Source organism: Arachis stenosperma, chromosome 8, assembly GCF_014773155.1.
Source record: "Arachis stenosperma cultivar V10309 chromosome 8, arast.V10309.gnm1.PFL2, whole genome shotgun sequence".
In the NCBI taxonomy this organism is placed as follows: domain Eukaryota; kingdom Viridiplantae; phylum Streptophyta; class Magnoliopsida; order Fabales; family Fabaceae; genus Arachis; species Arachis stenosperma.
Window position 1 is genome coordinate 47,584,107 of NC_080384.1, and position 14,324 is coordinate 47,598,430.

The following is a 14,324-nucleotide window of genomic DNA, read 5'->3' on the forward strand; positions in this document are numbered from 1 at the left end:
TGTCATATTATTATTATTATTATTTTATTTTATGGATTAATTAAGCTACATGGGATTATGCAAGTCGTGTGTGGCTAGAATTTCTTGACATGAAATGTTAAAATACTTAATCTCGTGTTTACTCTTAACTGTATATGTTTTTCTTTTAGCCCCCTGTTTTGTTGGTTTTTCTTCATGCTATTCACAAATCATCCCCCCCGCCCCCCAAACATCCGTTTTGTGTATGTGTGTAGGAAGCAAGATGTAGACCTCATGCACATGCGTTATGCTCTAGAATCTATTGTTCTTGCTTTAGGAGCGATGGAAAGGAGTACATCTGATGAAATAGGGAATCATCAAGCTGTGCCATTATCCCATTTGAAGGACTTGCAGAGCCATTTGGATGCAATTAGTAATCTTCCTCGCAAGGTTATTCTCTTTCAGTGATCATATGATTCTATTGTCCCACTTTCAGTAATTTTCTTCAGTTGGTTGTGTAAGGCAGGTTCTGTTAATATATCTTATACTTATCAATCATGTTGTAATTTTCCTAGTTCTATCTAGTTAAACTTCGTTGTGTCATTCACATGGAACATACCACCACACACCAGTGATGTGAACTCATGTTGTATTGGCCATTGGGATCTTTTGTTGCTTTTTCCCCCATTTCAGATAAAAACAGTTGATTTGTTCCTAACTTACTTTTTGTTTTGAAATTTGTCTTTTAAGTAGTAAAATATTCCAAATTCGTTCTGTGAATAATGAACATTTAAAAATTACCCTCTAATTTCTTTAGGCCAAACTCATTTACCCTCTTTGTAGATCTGGTTGGTTATATTTAAAAGGGTTGATGTGAAAATAGAACTTGCTACATAAGGTGTCATTTATGTTATTTTTGTCAGTTCAGATGCTAGATAATATTTTTATGTATATGTAACTAATATTGTTCACAATGATGATAAATATATTCCAACTTTTTAAAGTTAGATGGCGAGTTTGAGACATTTCTTACTTGGAGGGAAAATGTAAAACCAGAAAATAAGCTAGTGGACTAATAAATATTTTTGTCTTCTCTTAGTGTTCCTTATCTAAAATTGAAAACAAAAAAATTCAATAGGTAACTGTAAGGAAAAAGTTTTGCAGGATATAATATGCTGCGTGTCGGGAACTGGATGTTTAGTAATTGATAATGAGCATCCATGCAGTAGGATAAACATTTTAAAAGGAGTCCATGTGCCATTGTTTTGATATTTCTGTGATTTAAACTGTAAATTTCAGTGTTGTCATAAAAAGTGTTCAAAGTCTAGTAATTTTCTGTCAGCATACTTATCTTTTGGCAAATTTTCAATGATGCAGATTTTTATGGTGAATGTGATTATTTCGCTATTGCATATGGATAATGTTTCTATTAACTTGATGCATTGTGGATCACCATGGAGTGATTCTAAATTATCCGGTGCTTGCTCTTTGGAAGATGATTATCCAACCAGAACTGAAGGGGCAAATAAAATGGTTATATCTTTCACTTCTTTGTTACTTGATATATTGTCTCGCAACATTCCGACATCAGAGATTGAATTAGAGAACACACTATCTGATAGTGTTAATACAGCCACTAGACAGGCACTCGAGTGGAGAATCTCAATCTCAAAGCGTTTCATTGAAGAGTGGGAATGGCGTTTGTCAATTTTACAGCATCTTCTACCATTATCTGAACGCCAATGGAGATGGAAGGAGGCTTTGACGGTTTTACGTGCAGCTCCATCTAAGCTACTTAACCTGTGAGCTCTGCCTTTCTAATGTATAAAATAGCAAATAAAATGTATCTCATGTCATATTTGAGAAATCAAATCTCGTGTTTCTTCTGCAGATGCATGCAAAAAGCTAAGTTTGATATTGGAGAAGAAGCTGTTCATCGATTTTCATTATCTGCTGAAGACAAAGCTACCCTTGAGTTAGCCGAATGGGTAGATAGTGCCTGCAATAAAGTATGCATATATTCTTTTCAATTTTATGTGACAAATGTAATCAGTATTAGCTGCTAAGAGTCGTAGCGGTTACAGTCTTTTGGATGCATTCCTATTTCTGTTTCTTAATGGCCTTTGATTTCCTGTTCCCTGTCTTGGAGGATGATGTAGTATTTTCTTCCATATGTAGGAAGATGATGTGGTATCCCGTGTACATGATCTGGATTTTTCCTCTTTACGCTCCCAGTTGGGTCCCTTGGCTACCGTAAGTGCCTAAGCAGTTTTCATTTTGTCTTTTCAACATAATAAAATGAGTAATATATATTTTGTTGGTTTTGAGCATTTGCATTTCTTTCCAGATTCTTCTTTGCATTGATGTTGCTGCAACTTCTGCAAAGTCTGCCAAGATGTCGCAGCAGCTACTTGATCAGGTGCTGCTATCCTTTGTTCAATAGATTCCACTCCTTTCAACTAAATTTTCCTTGCATTATAGAGGGAAGGAAGAAAGATCAAATCATAAGATGTAGGATAAAAGTAATCCCCTTTACAGAAGCATGATAACAAAACAGAGTGAATCCAATCTATTTTGTTAGTATTACACTTCTCTAAAAGAAAATTGGAATGCATAAACAAGGGGAAATAACTAGAGTGAAGGAAAAAAATTATATCACCTAGGCAGTTTTATGTTCATCAATTGTTGAATCTATTACTAACTTTTATCTCCTGTTATTCTTTACTTTTGCAAGGTTTTGTCCTGCTGACTAAATCTTATGCTCAACCATTTGCAGGCACAAACTATGCTATCTGAGATATATCCTGGAGGATCTGCCAAAGATGGATCCACTTATTGGGATCAGATCCTTGAAGTGGGAGTCATCTCTGTGTCACGGCGTCTTCTAAAGCGCTTACATGAGTTCTTGGAGCAGGTGAGGAATTTTGAGTACTATTTATTGGTCCAGGAATCATTTTCATGTACAGCATTGTGGGCCTTGAAAGCTATAGTTTAAACCTTTCTGATTTTAGTCATGGGCATAAGCCAACTGTATCTCATAAGCTTTCCTACAGTGTTCCTCTGTCATGTTGTCTGGCAGACTCTAAAAAGATAAAAGTTCTAAGTTACTCATTCTACAACATCACGTGCATTACCTAAATAACTCATTGATTGCAGTTCTTCATTAACTAATTTATTAGGCGAATTCTAGTATGCCTATGTTTATGGTGGCTACTGTGGCTATGAAGTGGTGTTAAAATTAAAATCACTTTTTTTTTTTACATTTTAGTAACACTTTTTTTAGCAACACTTTTTAAAAAGCGTTGTTAAATAGTAAAAAAGCATTACTTTAATTTTAGCAACACTTTTTATAACACCACAGTCACCATAGCCACCGTAGCATAGGCATACTAGAATAACTCAATTTATTATTACCCACATATCTACCATCTATATTTTTTCAATCTTGTAAGAAGGCTGTCTTGGCAATGATGTTTATATGTTCTGCCCCTTCAGGACAACCCTCCAGCACTTCAGGCAATCTTATCTGGGGAAATTATTATCACTTCCCCGAAAGAGTCTCACCGGCAAGAGCAGAGGGAGCGTGCTCTTGCTCTGCTGCATCAGATGATTGAAGATGCTCATATGGACAAGCGACAGTTTCTCAGTGGTACTTCTTTTATGTTTCTTTTGGCATGTTATTAGTGGTGTTATTAATTATTATGCAAAAATATGAATAATTTTATCTATGGGCATTTCATTCCTCATCTTCTTTGATTTAAGCAATTGGGTAGAGACCACCTGGTATTCCTCTCTTCTGATTAGAACACGTTTTTTATGCATAAATCATAGGTAAGCTTCATAACCTTGCAAGAGCTGTCGCTGATGAAGAAACTGAACCAAGTACTACTACTAGAGGTGAGGGACTGTATGCTGATCGGGGTGTTATTGCCACACACAGTGACAAGGACATTATACTTGGGCTTGGTTTAAGAGTTGCTAAACAAATACCTTTGAGTTCAAGTGGAGGAGAAACAGGCCAGCACTCTGCTGGTTATGATATTAAAGATTATGGGAAGAGGATATTTGCTCCCTTGACTGCCAAACCCATGACATATCTATCACAGTTCATTCTTCATGTTGCTGCGATTGGTGATATAGTTGATGGAACTGATACTACTCATGATTTTAACTTCTTCTCTGTCGTGTATGAGTGGCCTAAGGATGTAAGGTTCTCAAAATGTTTAATTATTGACGGAACATTTACCATGATTTTGATTTACTTCAATGAGTACCCATTGCATGTGATGGTTGACAGCATATAAATTTTGTAATCAGATGATGCTTGTTTATTAAGCTACCCCTCTTTGCCTCTTACGGAAATCATAATAGTTTATTTTAAAAGATATAATTATCATTTATTCATTTATTAATGTATTTTTATGTTTCATGTTATGAGCAATATTGCTTTAATTTAATCACCTGTGCTGGTTTTGCTTTTCTATGTACAGCTTTTGACCCGGCTTGTTTTTGAAAGAGGCAGTACTGATGCGGCTGGAAAGGTAGCTGAAATCATGTTTGCTGATTTTGTACATGAGGTGATTTCGGCATGTGTCCCTCCAGTTTTCCCTCCGCGATCTGGACATGGATGGGCATGTATTCCAGTTGTTCCTACATTCCCCAAGAGCAGCTCTGAATATAAAGTACTGTCTCCATCATCTAAAGATGCTAAACCTAGTTGCTATTGCCGCTCTTCAGCAACACCCGGTGTTGCTTTATACCCTCTACAGTTGGATGTGGTGAAGCATTTGGCAAAAATTTCCCCAGTCAGGGCTGTATTAGCATGTGTATTTGGGAGTACTATACTGTACAGTAGCAGTAGCTCTTCAATTTCAAGCTCCTTGAATGATGGATTACTGCAAGCTCCAGATGCTGATAGATTATTCTATGAGTTTGCTCTTGATCAATCCGAAAGGTGCATGCCCGATCTTTCGATTTTTGTTGGCAAGTGGCAGTTTCATATAAACATGTGTCAAACTATTTCACTGGCAACAATCTTCTGGGTTCTTTTGGGTTTGCTCAACACCCCCTAGGATGAAAATTTTGTAGGTTAGAGTAGTGTTATATATATAAAACCATTCATTTGCTTTCCTTAATTTGTTCATATCCCATGTTTCCATAGGGTTTTGTTTCCTTTCTTTGCTTTTTGTAAGGGAGGAGTGTAACAAACTGTTTCAAGAATGCATCTCGCCCTCTTCTTTTAGTTTAATATACACGGTTTGTATGCTATCAGTCAGTCTGTGTTATAAATAATTGTTTATTCTTATCTTCTCTCCAGGTTCCCAACCTTAAACAGATGGATACAAATGCAAACTAACCTCCATCGAGTTTCAGAAGTTGCAGTAACTGGTCAAACAGCTGATGACAGCAATCGCGAGGCAAGAACTTCTATTAAGAGAATTCGTGAACATGACACTGAGACAGAGTCAGATGCTGATGACATTGTTAGTAGCAGTTCTATCCCTGTGGCTCTAACAGAACTGAATGGCCATGGAATTGAAGCCACAGATTTCTCGCATGATTCCTCAAAATATGAAGCTGGTCAAATTGATACCACAATATTCCTTTCATTTGATTGGGACAATGAAGAACCATATGAAAAGGCAGTAAGACGGTACAATTACTTCAAAATTTTCTTCCCTTTACTATATTCAATTGTTCTTGCATTAGAATTGTAGAATAAAAAGAATATCGTATAATGTGTTAATTATATTTTAGAATATATTGATGAATATTTCTTTGGATTAGTTCTGATGTTTACTGTTATTCTATGATTATTTCCGTATTTGAATAGGATTAGGGTTTCCCTATTATTATAAATAGGGATAGGGATAATGCCTTTCCTCTTGTAACACACCACACATCAATCATTTTATATTTTCTTCTAACCTTTCCCTTCTCTCTTCCCCTGCTTTCCTAAATCCCTAATCTCGAGAAAGAATGTTGCCTACATTGTGTAATCAAGCAAAGCTCAGAGCTGTTGTCTGAGGTTTTTCCCTAAATGACATGCTGAGGATCGGAAAGTTTATTTCCATTGATTTTTAATTCTTTGGTTGCTTTATTTTCCTGTTTCCTGTTCCTTCTTTGGTTTACAACCCCCCCCCCCTCCCCCGCGTTCCTTTGTCTTTTAGTTTATATGCTGAGGATGCCTAATTCTCCTCACTTTTATTCTTTCAATTCGTATAAAAAAAAAATATTTTTTTTAAACTGAGGTTTACTCTTTCTTTAGCGATTTACATGTTACACGTGCTCTTTTCTTTCTTTTTTTTTTTTTTTCTGTTGTAGACTTATTGAAGAAGGAAAACTAATGGATGCCCTTGCACTCTCGGATCGCTTTCTACGTAATGGGGCCTCTGATCAGCTTCTTCAGCTACTCATTGAACGTTCAGAAGAGATTCACTCAAATTCTGCACAGCATCATGGGTATGGAGGAAGTAATCTTTGGAGCAACAGTTGGCAGTATTGCCTAAGGTTGAAGGACAAACCGCTGGCAGCTAGACTTGCCTTAAGGTGTGTGAATAATTTCATTTTCTTGATTTAGCAGGAACTCTATGTATCTGGTAAAGGATATATTCTGTTACCATAAGTTCTGTTAAAAATATAGAACTGTTTCTTGTCTTCACCTAACAGCTTAAAAGTTTAGGATAGCTAGTTCTTAATGTAGTTTGTCAGTTATTCAAATCGATAGGGTCTTTCACTAAAGGCTTGGTAGATATATGAAATCATTTATTGTAATCCTGTTGGCGAAGTAAGATATTATGTTTCAGCCAACACTTCTAGTGCTGCTTTCTCTTCATTTTTGGCATGTTTACATTAGAGAATATGATAGTTGCCTAATTGCTTTTTTAAATTCCCTCAGCCTATGATGGCATTCTCAAATTTCAGAATTTTATAATAGGTATGTGCACACTTGGGAATTAGATGCTGCTTTAGATGTTCTGACAATGTGCTGTTGCCACCTGCCTCAGAATGATCCTGTTAGGCAAGAGGTACTTTTCTTTTCCTATCATTCTTTTCATTAATACTATATTCTTACATCAACATTGCCATTATGGTGTGATGCCTGGATACTCTTATAGTGTTTGTCATACCCATGCTGGATGCATCTCTGTTATGATTAACTGGTGGGTACTCAATACTCATGGATTGCTAGTTAGCTACACGAGTATACTATATATATGATTAACTCTGCTACAAATTTGTTGAGGTACATTTTGGTCAAGTCTTACCATGAGTTGATATTATCTAAGTAGAAGCCAATGCATGCAAAATGTCCTAGTTGTTTGGTTTACTACTAAATATAGCAAATCCATAGTTTTTGAATTTTGATGGTGGATGGCGGCTAATGGCGGAAGGGTAAAAAACCGCCATGAGGTTATAGCGGATGGTATTGCGTGAAATGGCAGATATGGTGGATACCTTCAAAAAAATATAAATTATATACAAATATATACTAAATAATCTATAAAATTTAAATAAAACTACTAAAAGACAAAAGAAAATTATATCTAAACTACTAACTACTAATACTTTATCAGTAATAATATGAAACTATTTATCCACAATCAATATTAAAGATTAAAACTAATATCAAATTGACATAAATAGTAATATCAACACAAATAAAGCAGTAGCAAAAGCAAATTGAGGGTTTTATAAAGTACAAAAATTGAGGGGTGAGAATAGGAAAAAAGAGATTAGAATGGAAAAACAAAAAGAACTCTAGGGTTCAAAATACAAAGAAAAAAAAGGAAGCAGCTTAGAGAAGCAGAGTTTCACAAACAACGTTCAATGTTTTCATCTTCCTCTGTAGTTCGTGGTGCAATTGTTGTCAATGTTCTGTGCCTCTGCAGAATAGCGGTGATGCTATTGTTGGTGATGAGTCGGGGTCACAAGTCCTCGTCTTCCTCGAGCAGCAGAGAGGGAAAGTGAACAACAAAGATTATAGAGGGGCGTGAAGAGGCAGTATACAAGAGCCAATGAATACGCTCTAATTTTTAAAAAGAAAACTCCAAACCAACCCGCCATTTCTGCCATACCATTATCAGACCGCCATGGCGCCACCGCAATTGCGGCCGCCATTTCTGCAACGCCACAAACTTAAAATGACGGTTAGCCCAAAAACCGCCACGCCATAATGTCATGTTCCGGCCATGGCTGCAATTTGAAAACACTGAGCAAACTACTCTCTTTCAAAAATTTTATCTGTTCTACGGTTTGATACTTTATTCTTTTTGTTTTTACATTTCCGTATTTACCTGTATTTTTTTAAAAAATAAATCTTTTGACATGCTTCATATGGTATTAAATTACATTATTCTTTGTAATGTTTAGATTTTGCAAATGAAACAAGCTCTGCAGAGGTACAGCCACATATTAAATGCGGACGATCATTATACAAGCTGGCAAGAGGTTATATTCTCTTCTGTAAACTGTTAAATGTCCAATGTATCAGTGCTTTTCTTTTCTTTTCTTTTCTATTTTTTTTATTTATTCAGAAGTCTATGTTGTTTATGTATACGGGTTTACATGAAACCACCAGTAAATGATGTATTAGGAATATACTTACAGTAACATATTTTTCTCTCTTGATTATGACAAATCTTGGCGTCATGAAAAGAAAATTGTCTGTTTCAGGTTGAAGCAGATTGCAAGGAAGATCCAGAGGGGCTGGCACTTAGATTAGCTGGAAAAGGAGCTGTATCTGCTGCATTAGAAGTGGCAGAAAGTGCAGGGTTGTCAAATGATTTACGAAGAGAGTTGCAGGGACGACAGCTTGTGAAACTTCTAACAGCTGACCCTCTTAATGGTGGAGGACCAGCTGAAGCCTCACGCTTTCTTTCTTCATTACGGGACACAGATGATGCCTTGCCGGTTGCGATGGGTGCAATGCAACTGTTGCCCAATTTGCGTTCAAAACAGCTTCTTGTAATCAAACATTTATCTATCATATTGTTCCTGCATTTATGATATAAATTGTTGTATCCGAACTTTTGGAATTCCCTCAACATCCTGGTAAATTTTCTCCATGGATTTTTTGAAGGTTCACTTCTTCCTGAAGCGGAGGGAAGGAAATTTGTCTGATGTTGAGATTTCCCGGCTTAATTCATGGGCGTTAGGGCTTCGTGTGCTGGCTGTCTTGCCAGTACCGTGGCAGCAAAGGTGCTCTTCCCTGCATGAGCATCCTCATCTGATTTTGGAAGTGTTGCTTATGCGGAAACAGTTGCAATCAGCAGCACTGGTACTATAATTTAACTTTGGCTAGGTGCTTTAATTACATGCATTAGTATTCATTTTCCTTTTTATGACTACTTTATATCTATTATTTTGTATAGGATATGCCGTATCCTTTTTGTATTTTAAGAAAATCTTTTGTTACTTATATACTCATAAGTCACAATCAATGCGATGTTTGTTTGCCTTTGTTTCTACAGATATTAAAGGAATTTCCTTCCTTGCGAGACAACAATGTAATTACTACGTACTCGGCTAAGGCTATTGCTGTAAGCATCAGCTCACCTCCAAGGGAACACCGGATATCTGTTTTAGGATCCAGGCCAAAGCAGAAGGCTAGACCGGGTGCCCCTCCCAAGATGTCTTTTACAAGCAGCCTAAGTAACTTGCAGAAAGAGGCTCGAAGAGCTTTTTCATGGGCTCCTAAAAACACTGTGGACAGAAGTGCTCCCAAGGATGTTTATAGGAAAAGAAAAAGTTCTGGATTATCCCCTTCTGATAGAGTTGCCTGGGAGGCAATGACTGGGATTCAAGAGGATCGTATTTCGTCCTTTTCTACAGAAGGGCAAGAACGGCTTCCTTCTGTTTCAATTGCTGATGAATGGATGCTTACAGGTGACCTTGTTAAAGATGAAAGCATTCGTTCATCTCACAGATATGAAAATTCCCCTGACATTACCCTTTTTAAGGTAGGTTATTTCTATCGAGTGTAGTAGTACATTAGATATATAACCATTCATGTACTTTCACTTGACAACTTAAGCTTTTAAGAGGTATATATTCATGACATGGTATAAGAGCTTCTATGACTAAAATGTCTAAAGTTTAATCCTTGTCCCTCCCCCAAAAAAAAACCCCAAACACACACACACACAAAAGATAAATTGTTCTAACTATCAATCTTAAAAGTGGTTCTTACATGAGGAGGTGTTAGAGATACAACTATTCTTATACCTCTACCTGATGCCTTAAGCGCTTTTAGGAGAAATAGTTCATGTCATAGTAGAATATCTCTGCCATCTTTTTATTTTTTTTATCGATGCCATTTTGTCTCTTCTGGATGCTTGTGTTGTAGGCACTACTTGCTCTTTGTTCTGATGAGTCCGTCTCTGCCAAAATTGCCCTTGACTTGTGCATTAATCAAATGAAGAATGTCTTGAACTCCCATCAGTTGCCTGAGAATGCTTCTATGGAAACGATTGGGCGAGCATATCATGCCACAGAAACATTTGTGCAGGTATTTATTCGAAAAGAGTAGTTTTGTTGAGTATAGTGGTTGATAATTGAATACGCTCTAAGTATGGTTATTTGCTTTAATGCAATTTGTAAGATGGCATCATCATCTCTATTTCTGTCATTAGTTCATTAGAATTTTGCTACAAATGAAAACACTACCATTCTAATATTGTATTTGCAGGGTTTGCTTTATGCGAAGTCCCTACTAAGAAAGCTCACAGGTGGAATTGATTTTTCCAGTAATCCTGAAAGAAATAGAGATACTGATGAGACATCATCTGATGCTGGTAGCTCTAGTGTGGGTAGTCAAGCGACGGATGAGCTATCTGAAATCTTGTCTCAGGCAGATGTCTGGTTGGGACGAGCAGAGCTTCTCCAAAGCCTTTTGGGTTCAGGGATAGCTGCTTCTCTTGATGACATCGCTGATGCAGAGTCATCTGCCCATCTTCGTGACAGGTTGGTTGTGGAAGAACGGTACAGCATGGCTGTGTATACCTGCAGAAAGTGCAAGGTAGATTATGCCTGTCAGTCATATAGTTACTGGAAGTGCTGATTTCCTTTACTGTGGGTTAAAAACTAATATTTCTCTTCATTAGATTGATGTGTTCCCTGTGTGGAATGCATGGGGACATGCACTAATTCGGATGGAGCATTATGGACAAGCTCGTGTGAAGTTCAAGTATGTGATATATATATATATATATATATATATATATATATATATATATATATATATATATAAACATTTTTAAAGATTTGAAGAATATTGCACAAATGCAGTGATAGGCATCATGAAGGACTTGAGTACGGACTTAATCTCAGTTACATATTATATATTTATTTCATTTCAGGCAAGCACTTCAGTTGCACAAAGGTGATCCTGGACCTGTAATTTTAGAGATTATTAATACCATTGAAGGTGGTCCACCAGTTGATGTCTCAGCTGTTCGTTCTATGTAAGTTGTTTGTTGCTATATTCTACCAGGGCTTTTTTGGTTCTAGGCTGGGCAAACTGTGCCTTTCTAGAGAACACTGAAAGTATACAGATACTAAAGGGTCACAGTTCTTCCCGTTTGAGGTCTTGTTCTGTGATAAAAACCTAAATGTGTTGATCACACTTAACCTTTGATTGTTCATATTGGTTAATATTTTGAAAGCAATTATTTTATGTAATAGGGTGAAAAGGATGAAGGCCAAGTGGGAAAAAATAAGAAGTAAAGATGCCCTTAGTCTTGGTCATTATAAAACAGCTTCTAATTATATTTCTGCTTCAGGTATGAACATCTTGCAAAGAGTGCGCCCACGATCTTGGATGATTCTCTTTCTGCTGATTCATATCTCAACATTTTATACATGCCATCAACATTTCCCCGTTCAGAGAGATCAAGACGATCTCAAATATCTACAAATAATAATAATTCTGTATATAGCCGAGACTTTGAAGATGGTCCTCGAAGTAACCTGGATAATGTCAGATACACTGAGTGTGTAAATTACTTACAAGATGTGAGCATAACTCTCTTGTCTGCAAATAATGGCTTGTGAAATAAAATAATTATGCATTGGTTGTCACAATAGGTTTATGGTCTTTACTAGGAAGTGTAGATTATATATTCTGCTTTGATTACTGTTTTACTATTACCTTTATCTTTTGTGATTTTCTGTTTAACGTCTGGATTTCATGATTGTTGCTTGAACTTTGCAGTATGCTCGTCCGAATTTGCTTGGTTTTATGTTTAGGCACGGTCACTACCATGATGCTTGCTCTTTGTTCTTTCCTCCTGATGCTGTGCCCCCACCACCGCTGCCATCAACATTAGCCCCGAGTGGAGTGCCTTCTTCATCTCCTCAGAGACTAGATTCTTTGGCGACTGATTATGGGACAATTGATGATCTCTGCGAAATGTGCATTGGTTATGGTGCTATGCCTGTTTTGGAGGAAGTAATTTCATCTAGAATGTCATCGGCTAAATCGCAGGATGTAGCTGTGAATCAGTATACAGTGGCAGCCCTTGCCCGTATCTGCCTGTACTGCGAAACTCACAAGCATTTCAATTATTTATATAGATTTCAGGTAATATTTTCCTCTCTTAATGTGTTATTTAATTTTTTATCTAACAGAAAATTTTTAGATATCTGTAAAAAATAAACCAAAAGTAATGAACAAGGGTCTTGTGTGGGTAAAATACTTTTGGACACGTCAATCTTTTATACGTTAAGAGAACACATAACATGAAACTGACCATAAGTAGGTCACCAAAGGAAAGCCAAAAAACTGATTGTAGGCTATAATTGAAAACAAATCGTTCCAACTAGATAACCAAAGTACAGTATAATTCAAGGGCTGTGTATTGACATTTGGATATTCTCAAGAGCCAAAACCTATAAATTAGTTGGAAAATGAAGTAAATCCATAGGGGCCGCACCATAGGGTGATGGTGAAAGAGATAAATTTCTGCTTCAGATTCCAAACCAGATATAATATACATATTTTTAGAGACATAGCAATGCCAGGCCTATGCTTTTGCTACATGTCATTTTTACTTATCCTATTAAGAACAGTAAAAAAATATTTGTCTTATTGAAATCTTTCTTCCCTATATTTGTAGAGGAACCAAGAACTGAAATATAAAGTTTACAGGAGAATTCTTATGAAATCAACTGCCCAAATTCTGAGTCAATGAAATTAGCAAAAGTGTTTAAACAAGTAACCTTTGTCATACGAATTTCTTAGAAAATGGAAGTTTTGAGAGACCCAGTTTTTTAATGGTGGAAAACTGACACAACAGGCATTATACAAAGGGGAACTTAAAAAGTCTTAACAAAATTTCTTAGAAATGAGTAGTATGATTCAAATATACTTCCAAAATTAAATATTAGAGCTGTCACCCGAATGTAACGACTACAGACAAGTAGGAGAAGGTAACCCTAATAAATGAATTTTGGGGGGATAACAGTAACTATACCTTAGGAATTGATGACCCACCCATTTGAGGCCAACTATACTTTGAATAACTTGAGGCCATGTAGGAGGAAAAAAACAGAAGTTACTTAGTTGTCAATGCCCTGTTCTCTAAGTCAATGCATTGTTCTTGGACACCATTTTCACAGACTATGAAGATAAAAAGGGTGGTACAATTTTCTTTAAGTGATATAATTTCTTTAAAATATGATATACATGACTAGTAACCACTCATCATTGCATATTAATATTTTCGAATTATTTGGTTATATATTTACTTGTCACCCGAGTAATGAATTTATAAGGTTTAGATAATAGCTGTAAAGATAAGACGTGTATAATAAGAAGATTAGCATAAATTTTGTTTTAGTATAGAGTCATGTTAATAGGATATCAAACACAAAAGAAATATAATATCCACATACTTCCGAAAAATTCTCATGCTTTAAATTGGGACATGTGTTCATGTCATATCTACTCTAAACAATGAAGCACACGTGCAATGCAACAAAATGTTGGCCTCCTTGTCCCAAAAACCAAGAAAAAGTCTTCCATAAAAAGCCAGCAACAAGATAGTGCAGAAACATATCTAATAATAATTTTGAATTCACCCTACACTGAAACATCACAAGGGGAAATAGCCTAATGTTGCTTTGGAATTTGTAACAGACCATTGGTATTGTTTTGGTTTAGCACAATTGGTTTATGAAGGTGGAAAATATTGTATATAGGAAATGAGTTAAGGAACTAAAAATAAGATTTGCATAATCCAAAGGGATCAAGGGATCTCAACCTTTTGTCCAAGCTAGCCGACAAAAAAAAGTATTATCAATGTCATATTGTAAAATAAATTGATCGTAATACTTCTATTTCTAGACAATTTTTAACTTACTAT

General features: G+C 36.2%; 1 protein-coding gene across 4 annotated transcripts in view; it reads left to right on the plus strand.

Moving 5' to 3' along the window:
* Positions 1-14,324, plus strand: part of LOC130944509 (uncharacterized) — a 29,904-nt gene that overhangs the window by 7,893 nt on the left and 7,687 nt on the right. For all 4 annotated transcript variants that reach the window (XM_057872851.1, XM_057872852.1, XM_057872853.1 and 1 more), the window contains 22 exons: positions 234-408; positions 1,336-1,760; positions 1,850-1,967; positions 2,137-2,211; positions 2,306-2,377; positions 2,735-2,872; positions 3,454-3,607; positions 3,790-4,163; positions 4,449-4,912; positions 5,276-5,611; positions 6,283-6,507; positions 6,896-6,986; positions 8,332-8,409; positions 8,635-8,925; positions 9,041-9,238; positions 9,432-9,920; positions 10,307-10,468; positions 10,649-10,978; positions 11,064-11,146; positions 11,319-11,423; positions 11,742-11,973; positions 12,173-12,541. In XM_057872851.1, coding sequence (XP_057728834.1) covers positions 234-408; positions 1,336-1,760; positions 1,850-1,967; positions 2,137-2,211; positions 2,306-2,377; positions 2,735-2,872; positions 3,454-3,607; positions 3,790-4,163; positions 4,449-4,912; positions 5,276-5,611; positions 6,283-6,507; positions 6,896-6,986; positions 8,332-8,409; positions 8,635-8,925; positions 9,041-9,238; positions 9,432-9,920; positions 10,307-10,468; positions 10,649-10,978; positions 11,064-11,146; positions 11,319-11,423; positions 11,742-11,973; positions 12,173-12,541 — 4,984 coding nt within the window. The remainder of the gene's footprint in view (positions 1-233; positions 409-1,335; positions 1,761-1,849; positions 1,968-2,136; positions 2,212-2,305; positions 2,378-2,734; positions 2,873-3,453; positions 3,608-3,789; positions 4,164-4,448; positions 4,913-5,275; positions 5,612-6,282; positions 6,508-6,895; positions 6,987-8,331; positions 8,410-8,634; positions 8,926-9,040; positions 9,239-9,431; positions 9,921-10,306; positions 10,469-10,648; positions 10,979-11,063; positions 11,147-11,318; positions 11,424-11,741; positions 11,974-12,172; positions 12,542-14,324) is intronic.